General features: G+C 45.8%; 3 protein-coding genes across 3 annotated transcripts in view; 1 reads left to right on the top strand and 2 right to left on the bottom strand.

Moving 5' to 3' along the window:
- The window catches only part of zdhhc14 (zinc finger DHHC-type palmitoyltransferase 14), a 21,851-nt gene extending 12,885 nt beyond the window's left edge, over positions 1–8,966 (bottom strand). The window contains exons 1-6 of the mRNA XM_046059927.1: positions 8,714–8,966; positions 6,555–6,834; positions 5,987–6,380; positions 3,397–3,557; positions 1,320–1,463; positions 874–1,011 (exon numbers count right to left, since the gene is read on the bottom strand). Of these exons, the coding sequence (XP_045915883.1) occupies positions 874–1,011; positions 1,320–1,463; positions 3,397–3,557; positions 5,987–6,261 (718 nt within the window). The 5' untranslated portion in view covers positions 6,262–6,380; positions 6,555–6,834; positions 8,714–8,966. The remainder of the gene's footprint in view (positions 1–873; positions 1,012–1,319; positions 1,464–3,396; positions 3,558–5,986; positions 6,381–6,554; positions 6,835–8,713) is intronic.
- Positions 8,059–11,519, top strand: tmem242 (transmembrane protein 242). Its single transcript, XM_046059986.1, has 4 exons — positions 8,059–8,319; positions 9,099–9,199; positions 10,282–10,419; positions 10,590–11,519. The coding sequence occupies exons 1-4, from the start codon at positions 8,235–8,237 to the stop codon at positions 10,701–10,703; spliced, it is 438 nt and encodes a 145-aa protein (XP_045915942.1). The 5' UTR covers positions 8,059–8,234; the 3' UTR covers positions 10,704–11,519.
- A 6-nt stretch (positions 11,520–11,525) lies between these two features.
- The window catches only part of arid1b (AT rich interactive domain 1B (SWI1-like)), a 28,175-nt gene continuing 25,098 nt past the window's right edge, over positions 11,526–14,602 (bottom strand). The window contains exons 22-23 of the mRNA XM_046059893.1: positions 13,891–14,494; positions 11,526–13,803 (exon numbers count right to left, since the gene is read on the bottom strand). Of these exons, the coding sequence (XP_045915849.1) occupies positions 12,767–13,803; positions 13,891–14,494 (1,641 nt within the window). The 3' untranslated portion in view covers positions 11,526–12,766. The remainder of the gene's footprint in view (positions 13,804–13,890; positions 14,495–14,602) is intronic.

Genomic DNA, 14,602 nt, shown 5'->3' with positions numbered 1-14,602 from the left:
GAAGTAGGAGAAGGAGGAGAGGGAGGAGGAAAAGAAGGAAAAGGAGGAGGAGAAGGATGAGGGGAAAGAAGGAGGAGAAGGAGGAGAGGGAGGAGGAAAAGAAGGAAAAGGAGGGGGAGAAGGAGGGGGGGGGAGGAGGAGGAGAAGGAGGAGAGGGAGGAGGAAAAGAAGGAAAAGGAGGAGGAGAAGGAGAGGGAGGAGGAAAAGAAGTAGGAGAAGGGGAAAAGAAGGAGGAGGAGAAAATAGAGGAGAGGGAGGAGGAAAAGAAGTAGGAGGAGGGGAAAAGAAGGAGGAGGAGAGAATAGAGGAGGGGAGGAGGAAAAGAAGGAAAAGAGGGAGGAGAAGGATGAGGGGAAAAGAAGGAAAAAAAGGAGAAGGATGAGGGGAAAAGAAGGAAAAAAGGAGGAGAAGGATGAGGGGAAAGAAGGAAAAAAAGGAGGAGAAGGATGAGGGGAAAAGAAGGAAAAAAAGGAGGAGAAGGATGAGGGGAAAGAAGGAAAAAAAGGAGGAGAAGGATGAGGGGAAAGAAGGAGGAGAAGGAGGAGAGGGAGGAGGAAAAGAAGGAAAAGGAGGAGGAGAAGGGGAAAAGAAGGAGGGGGAGAGAATAGAGGAGAGGGAGGAGGAAAAGAAGGAGGAGAAGGGGAAAAGAAGGAGGAGGAGAAAATAGAGGAGAGGGAGGAGGAAAAGAAGGAAAAGGAGGAGGAGAAGGGGAAAAGAAGGAGGAGGAGAGAATAGAGGAGAGGGAGGAGGAAAAGAAGTAGGAGGAGGGGAAAAAAAAGGAGGAGGAGAGAATAGAGGAGGGGAGGAGGAAAAGAAGGAAAAGAGGGAGGAGAAGGATGAGGAGAGGGAGGAGCAGGAGGAGGAGTTACTCACTGAGGATGACGTGTGTAATGACGAAGGCGAAGATGAAGATGGTGAGGAGGGACAGCGAGAGGATGAAGAGGTAGAAGAAGCGGTAGTTCCTCCGTCCAACGCAGTTCCCGACCCACGGACAGTGATGGTCGAAGCGCTCTAAGGAGGAGGCAGCGGTTACTACATCAGTACTCACAAGTACTCACAAGTAGCATCAGCACGAGTACTTAAACTATATAAAGTACTCACAAGTAGCATCAGCACGATATAAAGTACTCACAAGTAGCATCAACACGAGTACTTAAACTATATAAAGTACTTGTTTAAATGTTCTAGCCTGTTGAGGTCAGAGAACTTTTAAATAGTTCAACAATATTCGGTCAAACGTAGAGCAGTAACATGTAGGGTGGAGTGGAGTAGAAGTAAAAAGTACACAAGTACAGTACTTGAGTAAATGTAGTACTCACCGACGCAGTTGTCACACAGGCTGCAGTGAGACGCTCGCGGCGGCCTGAAGATCTTGCAGGTGAAGCAGTACTTCAGTTTGACCGTCTGCCCATTGATCAGGACCTCTCTAGTGCGCGGCGGCGGCCTGGAGCAGCCCAGCGAGTCTGGAAACACAAACAACATCACGCCACAAGTAATCAACAACACACTATCCAACCAATCACATTGCTCCTCTGAAATACTTTGATGCACTATATCATATATTATATTATATTAACACTTTTCAAGGTTTTATTACATGATATACTACATTATATTTCTATATTAATACAAGCACTGAGAATCAGTACTTTTTCATATTATTTATATTATTCTGGTGTTTGCTGTTGACATCACACCACTGTGTCACTCTTCTTTTTATTTTATTTACCTGTAATTAATGATTATCTGGACTTATTAATGAGTTTGTGCTGCTGCAGAATTTCCCCACTGAAGATTAATAAAGGTTTATCTCGTCTCATCTTCACTTTGTGGAAATTTAGTTTTGTTTGTCAGACAGGAAGTGAGGATGTTGTTTCAAGTTTCAAGAATACATTCCTGACCACCATCAACAAACAAAAAAAACAACTGTAGACTATTTCCATCCTTCCTGCTCACACACATCCAGCTTCTCCCATATTTGGTCGTTCTCTGCGGTGATTGACAGCTCAGTCGCTCGAGCTCAGATTCTGTATCCACCGAGAAAATATATAAATAAATAAACCAAACAAATAATAAGAGGTTTCCACAAATAGATCAGAGAGCTTTGACAGTGACGTTCAGTTTCTGTGGAAACGACTGATTCGCTTAGACGCATTACTGACAGAGCGGAGGTCTGAATCTGAAGAGATGACATGTGACTGAACACACATCTAAACACACACTCTGACTGAAGGAGGTGGTGAGAGACTTCCTTTCATGACTCAGAGTCATTGCTAAACAGATTATTCTGCAGCTTATTTACAGTTTCTTACATCTGATAAGAACAAAAACCTCCACAGATGTGGAAACTAAGAGTGAGGAGATTAAAAGTCTGATGATAAAAATCAAATGAACTCTTATAAAAGTAACTGATATAAAGTAGGTAGGTAAAACTAGCTAACTACTTTATATACAGTTGGCTAGTTTTAACGACTTTATACACAGTTAGCTAGTTTTAACGACTTTACATACAGTTAGCTAGTTTTAACGACTTTATATACAGTTGGCTAGTTTTAACTACTTTATATACAGTTAGCTTGTTTTAATTACCTTATATACAGTTAGCTTGTTTTAATTACCTTATATACAGTTGGCTTGTTTTAACTACTTTATATACAGTTGGCTAGCTTTAACTACTTTACATACAGTTGGCTAGTTTTAACTACTTTACATACAGTTGGCTAGTTTTAACTACTTTACATACAGTTGGCTAGTTTTAACTACTTTATATACAGTTGGCTAGCTTTAACTACTTTACATACAGTTGGCTAGTTTTAACTACTTTACATACAGTTGGCTAGTTTTAACTACTTTATATACAGTTAGCTTGTTTTAATTACCTTATATACAGTTAGCTTGTTTTAATTACCTTATATACAGTTGGCTAGCTTTAACTACTTTATATACAGTTGGCTAGCTTTAACTACTTTATATACAGTTGGCTAGCTTTAACTACTTTATATACAGTTGGCTAGCTTTAACTACTTTACATACAGTTGGCTAGTTTTAACTACTTTATATACAGTTGGCTAGTTTTAACTACTTTATTACTACTTTATATGATGCTGTGAGATTTTACTGAAGTTATTTCTCTTAGCCTCAAGCTGGATTTACACTGTACCTACAGGAACTATGTGCATAAGCCCTAAGGTTAAATAGCTGTAAATTTAGGTACAGGATCTACAGATACCACGTGAAATCAACAAGAACTGTGATTGGTCAGTTTAGGCTGCTTGTGTTTTCTCCTAGTGGAGTTTCCTGAGAGTCAAGACGGTCTGTTTTCAAAAAAGGAGATAAAACCAACATTTCTAATTTTAAAGCAGAGTCCAGAGTTGTTGTGTGTATTTTGGCGCTTACCTATTGACCTCTCCAGGTCGGCTGCCTCGTCCGGTGTGGCTCGGGGCAGGACACCGGGGTCGGTAAAACTTGCCCTGAACAGCATCCCCATCACAAAGATGAAGAGGACGCCGCCAACTGCCGGGATGGCCGGTGTCAGGTTGGACGCCAGGAAGGGACAGCTGAGGACACAAGGACAGAGACAAATAAAAAGAAACTATCAGCCAATCACAGTTCTCTGGTGTTTTCAGGACACAACATAACCATAAACGACAGGATGTCACCTCCGAGGCTTCAGACATTTTGTTGTCGTTCAAAGATCAACATTTTAACAGAAGAGTCTTTGTTTTTTTAAACAAATGTCCCAGTGATTTATTCAAAAGTTAAAAATATTATGTATTTTAGTTTTAGTTAAGTTTTTGGTTGTTGTTTGCATAATTACGATTTAATTTTTTTCGGCACAATTTCGGCTAATGGAAATGTAAATGTTAAAGAAAAGACGCCCAAGGATCGAGCCTTGGGGAACTCCTCTGCAACTGTCTTTTGTTGCAAATTAAAACAAAATAGTTCCTGTCCTGGACAACTGGGTTAGCAACTAATCCTTTAAATCTAAGCTCCTAAGTGTTACGAAGACTTTGTCATTGATTAAACGTCACTGTTAAAGTTTTACTCTCACGATAACACCAAGACTTCTGACTTGGTTTTTAAAGATCACTCTCAGCATTTCTTCTTTTAGGCAATTTACAATTTTTAAATTGTTTATTTTTGTATCAGTATTACAGGGAAGTTGTGAGAAGGTACGTTTGGTTGTCGTCTGCATAATAATGATTTTATTGTTTGGCACAATTTGGCTTAATGGAAGCATGTAAATGTAAAATAAAGGATTTAGTCTTGGGGAACTCCTCACATCACGTTGGTCCATTCGAAGGCTGATTGTTAAAGTTTAACTCTGAGTCCATGATAACACCATGACTTCTGACTTGGTTCATAAAGACAGTCGAGATGAGCGCTGATTCAGTGTTAATTCTTTTAAGCCTAAGACAATGATTTTGTTTTTTAATAAAAACATTTTTTCAGAGATCTGAGGGACTGTAGTTTCATCCCTTTCTTCGTATGGCATCACATTGCTTGGTTAAGACCCTTTAGCGTTGTTTTTGCATGTGTAGGCTACTTGGTTAGGTTTAGGAAAACTTCATGGTTTGAGTTAAAATAACCCAAGTTACCCAAAAACAATCACTGTTGACTTTTTGTTTCACATGGGATGCAAAGACTGGTCTCCTGGGTGAAAGTTCAGTTTCAGACCTACTTGTCCGCCCCAACCACCTTCTTTTCTGTTATTTATAATAGGCCTACTTTTAGCATTGAACAACGACGCTAAAGGCAGCCATGTGCCTTGGTACCAGACGCCAAAGGACGTGAGAAAGCGCAGCTATTTGACTCCCTGGGAATGAAAACGGGCTGGTAGATTCCTCCCAGGGTACATTTTGTTGTCGTCTGCATAATAACGATGGTTTACCATAAACTTTTTTTGTTTGTGCAACCTAAAAAATTGGTGACGTCGTAGTGGATAAGACACATGCATTTGGTGTAGGAGATGGGGGTTCGATTCCCACTGCGACACATTCACCAGAGAGCAAGAGGGTTAGAGGCATGCGGCCTCTGACATACAGTATGTAGTAATTGTAAGTTGCTTTAGAAAAAATCATCAGCTAAGTAAAATGTTGTGTAATTTTTCATTAAAATTTGATCCACTAGTGAATTCACATTATTTTTCCACAAAACTATTTTTATCTGCTCTTCAGCTGAGGTCAAAGGTCAGCTTCCTGTTTCTTTCACCAAAACTGGTGGAGGGATTTTATATCAAGAACCCAAAACAGAAAGCATGTGTGGTCCTGTTAGCAGTGGACAAAGAATTCAGATCCTTTACTTAAGTACCTCACTGTAAAATACTATGTTACAAGTAAAGGTACTGCTGAAACTGTTACTTAACAAAAAGTATGTAAATATAATCAGGAAAATGTACTAACAGTATTAGAAGTAAAAGTACTCACTGTCCTGTGACTGTTATACTGTTTTATATTAGATTATTATTCCTCATGCATTAATGTAAAGCAGGATTTTACTGCGGTTGAACAATTTAGTATCAGACTGCAATAAATGACTTGTGTCATTGTGTATTAATCTTCTAATCACCATTAAAAATTCTGAAAATTGTGAGATTCCTTCACAATGTTTGTTCTGTCAGTTTAAAATGATTAAAAATACATTAAAATAATCAAAAGGAAAAGCAGCAAACCTTCACATGAAATGTTTTTACATGAAAAATGATTTAAACGAAAGTAAACATTTGTTTCCAATTAAATTTCTGTCAATCAAAGAATGTAGCAGCAGTTTAATTTATAACTAAACATCATATTTTATAAACTCTTCACGTGTTTTGTGTGTAAAAATCTGACTCTGTAAAGTATCTGAAGCTGTCAGATAAATGTAGAGAAGTAAAAATATCTCCTCTGAGACGGAAAAAGTACAAATACCTCTCATTTGTACCAAACCACAGTACTTGTACCGCTGGGTCCTGTTTGTTCTGTACTTGACAACCAGACAGACTCACTCGAAGGTGAAGAAGAGGCCGCAGGTGAGCAGGATGAGGACCAGGGTCAGGTAGAAGACTCCGGTCTGTCTCGCCATCATGATCCTTCCGCCGCAGTAGAACCGGTTCCGTCCGGGGAACACCTGCCACTTCCTGCGGGGGGTCCGGCTCCTGTGGCCCGGGCAGCACGGCTCTGGTCCCCCGGCGGGGGCCGGACACGAGCCGCTGCTGCTGCGGGTGCAGATCTGGTTGTACTGGCCCGGCTGGTCCGGAGCCGCGTGCTGGATCTGAGACATGTGTCCGCTCACAGGTGAGCAGGTACAGGTGACAGGATATATCAGAGGTGTGCGCGTGCAGCTGGTGCGTCCAGGTTCCGTCAGCCCCCCAGACGGATCCTCAGGTCCGGGTTTTCTGTCTGGAGCCAATACAAAAGGAAATCCGACATTTTAAATCCCGAACCCGGTTTTATTTTGTGACGTCTCGTAAACAAACACCAACTCGTGGTGAGACGCACGCGCGCGGGGTCCAAAATAAAATAAAACCCCCCCCTCAACACCCCCGCCTCGTGCCCATGCAGCGTCCCTCTCACAGAATGCAGCGTTTAAACCAACAGACAATGGGTCCGGGTCTGGACAGGACGTGGAGCGGGGACGCGTCCGACCGGGGTCCGGGTCTGGAGACAGCAGCGGGTCCGGAGGATCAGAGGGTCTGTGTCGGCGAGGAGGAGGAGGAGGATGAGGAGGACGTGAAGAGCATCCTGATCCTCCGCAGAGATGCTGGAGCTCCGAGTCCGAACTGCACAGATCCTCTCCACCGACACGAGGAACCACTCCGCAGAGAAAACATGAAACCTAAAATACCAACAGAGACTGGAAACAGAGGGAGCTCACTAATAAATGTGATGAATGAAAACTGAAGCCAGAGCTGCTTACACACATTAACATACAGTGACAAAATATACAACCAAGCTGCACGGCCCACACCATCAATACTACAACCTGAGAGGAACCTGTAGTCACTACTCTGGGCTGCAAAAACCCTAAAGTCAATATTGTTTGTCAGGTTCAGAAACATCCTTTAATCAGAGGTGGATGAAGTACTCTGATACTTTACTTAAGGTAAAGTACTACTAATACCTCACTATAAAAATAAAATAAAAATATTGTTACAAGTACTGCACAGAAAATGTTACTTATATGTACTTAAATTATTAAAAGTACTCACTGTCCTGTGACTGTCATTACGTGAAGCTGTCAGATAAATGTAGTGGAGTAAAAAGTACAATATCTCCCTCTGAGATATAGTGGAGTAGAAGTAGAAAGTGGCATGAAAAGAAAATAGTCAAGTAAAGTACAAATACCTCTAATTTGTACTTAAATACAGTACTTTTAATATGTATTTTTACTCCCAGGTAAAATTGTCTTAAAATGTCCTATAATTGTGTTATTTGCAGTAAAGTTAAGAATATTATCAATAAAGGAAACAACAGCTACACAGGTTTACATTTTATTTCTATTATATAACCAAAGCAAAAGAACCCTTTTTATTTTACAAAATGTACACAAACACTACATTTACATATATTTAACTTAATACACAGAACATTTGTAGGTTATTTGTGACTCTGTCTCTCAGCTCGTCTGTCGTCTGTTGTGTTTCCCCATGTATTTCTACACACAGTATGTCTGTAAGCGATGTATAAAACACTTGTTTAGCAAAATGAAATACACAACACGTTTTGACTTCACAGTAATGCAGCTGATTTCACATTATTAATTATAACCACATGTAAATTATTGTCTTAATTTTGAGGTACATTTCTTGGACTTAACTTGTAAATTTCGTTTTTTTCCTCCACTAAATGTATTTTAGCTTTAGTCATTAGTTACTGATTACAGTAACAGACTGTACAGATGAAACACGTGATCGATAATCTAATCTAGCTGTGAACTCGAGCTGTTTTAAGAATTGGGAGTGAGACCTCTTCTTTTCCTCCTTCGGAGTTAAAAATAATAATAGACGATCTTTGCTTCAGGATTCTTTCCCGCGTCTCCGATTTAAAAACAGATACTTAACATCGTAAAATGAAACGCACGCAGAATTTCCTACATAAAATAACAAACATTCCTCAAATAATCTAATTTGCGTTAATCATCGTTTTCTGCTCTTATGAAGTAATATTTCATAAAAATAAAAAAATCGCTGCGTTCTTGCGTTCCTAGCTCGCTTGTTTCTACCCGGTCAGGTTACGCAGAGGGACCGAGGCAACATGACGGCGGTGGATGAAAACACGGTTCAGACTGCGGGAGAAGGAGCAGAAAATGACGAAGAGGCCAAACTACAGCTGTTAAAAGGCGAGTTAGCTGGTAGCTCGTTGTTTATGTTAGCAGTTAGCATGGTTAGCTGTCTGTTGAGCGTTTTTCTGTCTGAGGTCACAGCAATGTCGACCTGTCTGCTGCTCCTCACACCAGACTCCACTCAGAAATCAGACAGTTTTATGTTTCTTTAGTTATTAGAAACCCTGAAGGTGACTGCTGCTAAATCTGTAGTTTCCTCACGCACATGTACGTTCTTATCCAAGTCGTGACGCCAAACTCCATTCAAAACTTCTACAGTTTAAGGTTTCAAGAGTTCTGCATGAGCTGTAAACTATGATCAACTATTGTTCCTGAAACATGAAGTTATTTTGTTCAATTCGGCTAAATAAAATCGATCTTAGAGCTGCCATCTGTTTTGCTTTCTACTTACTCAAGTCTTCTGCAAAGCGTCTTAACCTGTCAGAGGCTGTAATGGGGTTTGGCCTGCAGGGTGTCTGCGTTACAACATTAAGGGTTGTTTAGTTTCCTCCTGCACATGTGATGTTTTTCCAGTCACGCAGAGACAGAGACACCAGACTCCATTCAGAATCAGCACGGTTTAATGTTTCCGTGCTTACAGAGAATCTTCAATGAGCCCTAAAATATAACATTTGACTTTGTAAAAGGCGTCTTTAAATAGCTAAAATGTAAATGGGGTTTGGTCTGGGGGGGGGGGGGGGGGGGGGGGGGGGAGCAGCGGGGTTTAAGTAGGTTGAAGGTAATAAAAGCAGTTGTGTGTGTGATTGCAGAACTGAAATCTGACTTCCTGTGTGCAGGTGCAGCCTTTCTGACCACGGTGGCGTCTGCAGGGATGATGGCAGGATTTGGCTCCACGCTGGCGCTGGCCAAGAAGAAGAGCCCGGAGTGGTTCAGTAAGGTACACGCGGGGCAAAACACAGTTTCAACACGGGGCGGCACCATATCAGAAATGTCGCAGTCGATACTAGTGAAAGTCCACGACTCTCCACCGATTGGACTTTTTCAGACGGTCTGACTCCTCCTACAGTAACAGGAGCAATAATCTGGGAGCACAGATACAAACTGAAAGGCAACATAAAGTACATCAAGATTTAAATTAATCAGAGTAAAACCTGCTCTGCATGTAAACTGATGTTTTGTCCGTGTTCTCAGGCGACGGTAAAGAATCTGTCGTCTTCTGCTCACTTATTGAAACATTAGGAAGTTTAATCTGCAACATTTACTGACACGACTTCACTTGTTTTCATTAAAACAGCAGAACGTATCACTGAGGGTGAAACTGGGTGAACACAGTCAGCCATGTTTCTTTATTCAGGCTCCGCCCCTGGAACGCCTTGAGGTCGAGCGTCAGGTATTTCGACGTTTGGGGCTTCAGCCGCTCGTTGGCGTGCGATTCCCTGAAGTTAAACTTCAGCGGCTCGTCCGGTTTCCCTGCTGACAGACGGCGGGACACGTTCCTCCTGAGGTCGACCTGAAAACACGCCGCAGGAGAAGCTTCCCATCAAAACGCCAGCCGGCCTTGAACTCGTCCCGTTGGCCGCGTGCTGATTGGCCGCCCGCGGGATCTCATTAAACGTGACGCACATGGACGCTAAAGTTAGCGCGGAGGCACAACGGCGCGCTTGTTCCCGGACTCTATTTCCAGCACAGACTCGTCTTTGTTGTCTACGCCGAAGCCCCCGAGGCCCCTCGGGGCCCCTGGGAAAATGTGACATTAGATTAAAGCGGCGCGTCGTGGCGGCGAGGAGACGCTTTGTCACATTTTAACCTTTACTGGGACACGGCGAACGTGGTCACTTTAGAGGTCACAGGGGTTCTGACCTTTGACCTCTGACACGTGGCTCCGCCTGCTGCTTCATCCCGACGACCACGATTACATTTCAGATGTTGGGTTTCTTTTTCCTGTCGTCATGATGTCATCTCCTAAACGCCGACTCCAGCTCTGACCTTTAACGGTTTCCCCGTCTTCTTCCTCTGCAGGGCGTGGCGGCGACGACGGCGGCCCCGGAGAGCGGCGCCTCTCTGGCCCTCAGAGCTCTGGGTTGGGGCTCCCTGTACGCCTGCTGCGGCGTCGGCCTGCTCAGCGTCACCGTGTGGAAAGTCCTCGGCGTTCACAGCGTACGTACGTCTGGGGTCACATGACCAGGTCCGGGTCAGAGGACCTAAACCTGCCGTCCCGGATCACCTGAGCTCAGAACATGTTTATTAAATTTACCTGCAGATTTTAAATCACTTATTGGTCGTTTAGCCGTTTCCTCGCTGACCTCCTTCTTCTTCTTCTTCTTCAGTTACCAGAGTTCAGACGGAAGATGCAGTCCTTCTTCCCGTCCATCCCAAAGACCCCAGAACCGGCAGCTGGATCTGAACCCGTGGACTGGGACGCCGTCTTCAAGTCAAAGTGAGCTGCTGCTGGAGGACCAATCAAACGAGACGACAGAGAGACACTGAAAACACTGCGGAGAGACTCTGAGAAACCTCCGCTGGCGTGTTTCTGAAGAGCGGCCGAGACCGGAGAGTCTGGGTCCTGGTCCCAGGTCCCAGGTCTGGGTCCTGGTCCTGGTCCCTCCTGGTTGTAAATATTTGTGGGTTTTTAAAAGAAGCAGAACTGAAAACATGTTGAATTCTGTCTGATGTGAATCGTGATGAACTGAAGTCCAGACCTGGTCTGTAAAGGTCAGAGGTCACGGTGACGCGTTGGCTTGATGTAGGACGTCATGGCGTCTAAAATAAAGTGTTTCAGCCGTTCTGTGTCTCAGCAGGAGGAACACGTTCAGTCTGAACACACGAGCCCTTTAGTGGAGCTTTCCGCCACATCACATGGTCTTCCTCAGCAGACAGACGGCGTCCTGGTTGGTGCTCGAATTTCCTGTTTTTTTTTGGAAGCACTTAAAGTAAAAAGGCAACAACCAGGACGCCGTCTGTCTGCTGAGGAAGACCATGTGATGTGGCGGAAAGCTCCAGGTAGAGACTCGACGAACATCTGAGCGTCACTTCGACGCAGAAACTGTTTGTTGTGACGACTTTATGAAGTTATTAAAAGATTATTAAACCAAGTTTCAGCCGTCTGCTCTGTGATGAACTCATGAAATATCAGTAGAAATCGTGTACAAATACTACAAGTATAAGTCCTGCATTCAGAGTTTTACTTGTGTAAAAGTATTTAAAGGATCAAAAGTAAAAACTGTGTGTGCAGAATAAAACAATGTTTACTGTATAAACAGCTGTTTGATCTAAATCTGTAAAACATTTATTGGTAGATTATATTTTGTTTTAATCTGAAGTAATCAGATAAATACTGTTCAGTACAAACTACAGTACTTCCCTCTGACGAGCGGTGCAGTAAACACACTCAAATACTCCTGCTTCTCTGTGATGCGTTCAGAGTTCAGCACTAAAATAAAAACACGGCACTTTTTACTTTTCATACATGTGTACTGAAGGTACTGAAATTTAAACTTAAACTTTAAATTTAGACTTTTACTGGAGTAACGCTGAGCGAGCGGATCTGTACTTTTACTCAAGCACAGATCTTAATATTTTGACTTTCGTCTCGTGAAAATTAGTTTATTTTTAAATAGTAGGACTAAAATAAGATCTTTACTCAGAATCACAGCTTAATGACATTAAATCTAAACTTTTATCCTCAAAATATGACGACTTCTGTTGAAAAGACGCTCAGAGTGAAACTACATGTGAGAACCTTCTTGTTCCTGGACGTCCAGGATCTGCTCTCAGAACAGTTTATTCTGTCACACATCTGTCAATCAAAACAGGAGGCGTTGTGGATGTAGAGACTTTCTTTTTTTCCTCTTTACATTTGTTATAACTGTGTTTGAGTCGACATGGTGAGTCCCACCCGCCCCGCCCAGACCTCCTGTACATACAGTCCGTCAAATCAAACGCACCCTCCCAGATCAGACCCCCACATAAAATCCCGAAACTGAAGATTTCCCTTAAATTACAGAAACAAGAGTTCACCTGCCGGGAGGAGGCGGAGCTGCGGTGAGAGGTGGTTATTTACAGGATGGAGGACGTCTGCACGTACAAAGTTATTAAAAAACACAAAGTGGCGTTCGATACTGTCGAGGTCGGCAAAATACTGATGGTCAAAGGATTCACATTAAAAACAAACCTATTGCACCAAAACAAAGTTTCCTGTCGCAGCACAGAGTCACCGTTTAAATAAATCTGACGACCACAGAGAGCCGGACACGGGCGCTCGCCACCGCCGCCGCCGCACTTTGGTTCAAACCAAACAACAAACTGACCAAAGAATAAAAAAGTATTAAATATTTTTGTATTAAAATTACTTAAAAATCCCAAATAAAGGTTCTGCTGATGGAGCGAGGAGCTTTATAGATTCTATATATTCTTTAGTTTGTAAAAACCTTTCTGTTCTTTAAATAAAAATATAACCGCAGCCAGTTCCCCTTCACACTGAGCGCGCTCCGTGGCGGCGTTCCTGTCACGAGCGGCCGAGTTTAAACAGTACGTCGCACATGACGGCCGCCACCGAGGAGCTGAGGGCGGCCGACAGCGAGATGTCCAGCAGCCGGCTCTCGTACAGGACGAACTCCGTCCGGTTCTCCTCCACCCTCGCCATGGCCAGCAGCGCCTTGGCGGCGCGGCACATCATGTTGACGCTGGGCGGCTCCGGCGGCGCGGCGGCGTGCAGCACGCTGTGCGAGCTGTGCTGGTACTGAGCCATGGCCACGCTGTCCTCCAGGAAGCCGATCAGAGTTCCCACGCTGCCCTTCAGCAGGGCGATGGCGCGCGCCGCCGTGGGGTCGCCCTGCGCCAGGTTGGACAGGACGGCCACCGCCATCTCCCGACACACCTGGCTCTTCCTCTCGCCCACCAGGCGCACCAGCGTGGCGTAGAGCTTCTGCTGGCGGCTGAAGGGCGGCGTGGCGAGCAGCAGGTCCACGTTGCAGTCCTGGATGCTCAGCTTGCACAGACACTCCAGCACCAGGCGCTGCGGCGACAGCGAGGAGGCGGCGCCGCAGAACGGGTCCTGGGCCTCGGCGGACGGGCACACCATCCAGTGCAGCAGCCCGTCCAGGAGCGGCAGGCAGATGTTCTCAGGGTACAGCGACAGGTCCAGCTGGCCCGCCACGTTGGCGAGCGTCACCAGCGTGTTCTCCCGGAGCGCCGCCAGGCAGTCCCACCACCACTCGTCCCGGCTGCAGGCCAGACCCTGCTCCTCCTCCCGCTGGTAGCTGGCCGGCGTCCGTTTCCTGCGGGGGTGGTGGTGGTGCAGCAGAACCAGCCGGCCCAGGATCAGCACCAGGCCCGGGTGCCGCGACATGTCGGCGTCGTTTCCGGGGACGAAGGAGAGGCCGCGCACGATGTTGGAGACGCAGAGGCAGCGCCGGGCCAGAGAGTCCTGCCAGGCCTCGGCGGTGGACAGCGGCGCCTCGTCCCAGCAGCGCGGCTCGTCCTCCAGCTGGCTGATGGGACTCTGAGCCGGCGACCTCTGACCTCTGACCTCAGACGGCGAGCCTGCAGAGAGAAGCGCTCAGAGATCAGACATCAGAATCGATTTATCACGTGATTAAACTGCAGCTGCGGGCTCCTGGAGCTCCTCACCTGTTTCAGGCTGCGTCTCCTCGCCGGGCGCCACGCCTCCCTCCTCCTCCTGCGTCTCAGCTCCTCCCGCTCTCTCCTGACTCCTCCCCGCCGGTTTGGAGGGGGTGGAGTCTCCCGTCAGGATGTGGGCGGTGGTGTCTCCGCCTCCGGCCCTCCAGTGCAGGAGGCCGCTGATGAAGCCGTTGGGTCGGCCGAGCTCGGCCCAGCGCTCCTCCACCTCCTCCCACTCCTCCCCCTTCTCCACCCTGATTGGCAGCTTGTCGTACTTGCTGGCCTGCTTGGGGCGGGGCTCTGCCTGCTCCTCGCGCTCCTCCTTCACCAGCACCTCCTCTTTGACGACAGGTTCGCCCTCTTTGGCGTCGACGGCCGGTGCAGCTGTGAGCAGCGGCGGCGTCCTCTGCTCCTCGGGTGATTGGCCGTTGGACTCGGAGGAGGCGGCGGCTGGCGGCTCCTTCAGCACCTTCTCCATCTCTGGAGGGTCGAGCAGGGGCCCCAGCAGGGTCCTCTGGCCCTCGGCCCCCACCTCGTACTCCTCCAGGATACCGAAGATCTGGATGAGGCAGCGGCGGTAATACTCCACGATGAGCTCCAGGAAACCAGGGAGCTGCAGGAGGAGAGGAGGAGGTCAGGAGGAGAGGGAGAAGGACAGGAGAAGGAGGAGGAGGAGGAGAGGGAGAAGGAGGAGGAGGAGGAGGAGGAGGAGAGGGAGAAG

Source organism: Micropterus dolomieu, linkage group LG10 (assembly GCF_021292245.1).
Source record: "Micropterus dolomieu isolate WLL.071019.BEF.003 ecotype Adirondacks linkage group LG10, ASM2129224v1, whole genome shotgun sequence".
In the NCBI taxonomy this organism is placed as follows: Eukaryota; Metazoa; Chordata; class Actinopteri; order Centrarchiformes; family Centrarchidae; genus Micropterus; species Micropterus dolomieu.
This window is presented reverse-complemented; position numbering and strand designations above follow the sequence as displayed.

Excerpts from the sequence above, each read along its gene's own strand:
- tmem242 (XM_046059986.1), top strand. The coding sequence starts at position 8,235 with ATGACGGCGGTGGATGAAAACACGGTTCAGACTGCGGGAGAAGGAGCA. Across the intron at positions 8,320-9,098 it reads CAAACTACAGCTGTTAAAAG|GTGCAGCCTTTCTGACCACG; the intron begins GCGAGTTAGCTG and ends TCCTGTGTGCAG. Across the intron at positions 10,420-10,589 it reads AAGTCCTCGGCGTTCACAGC|TTACCAGAGTTCAGACGGAA; the intron begins GTACGTACGTCT and ends CTTCTTCTTCAG.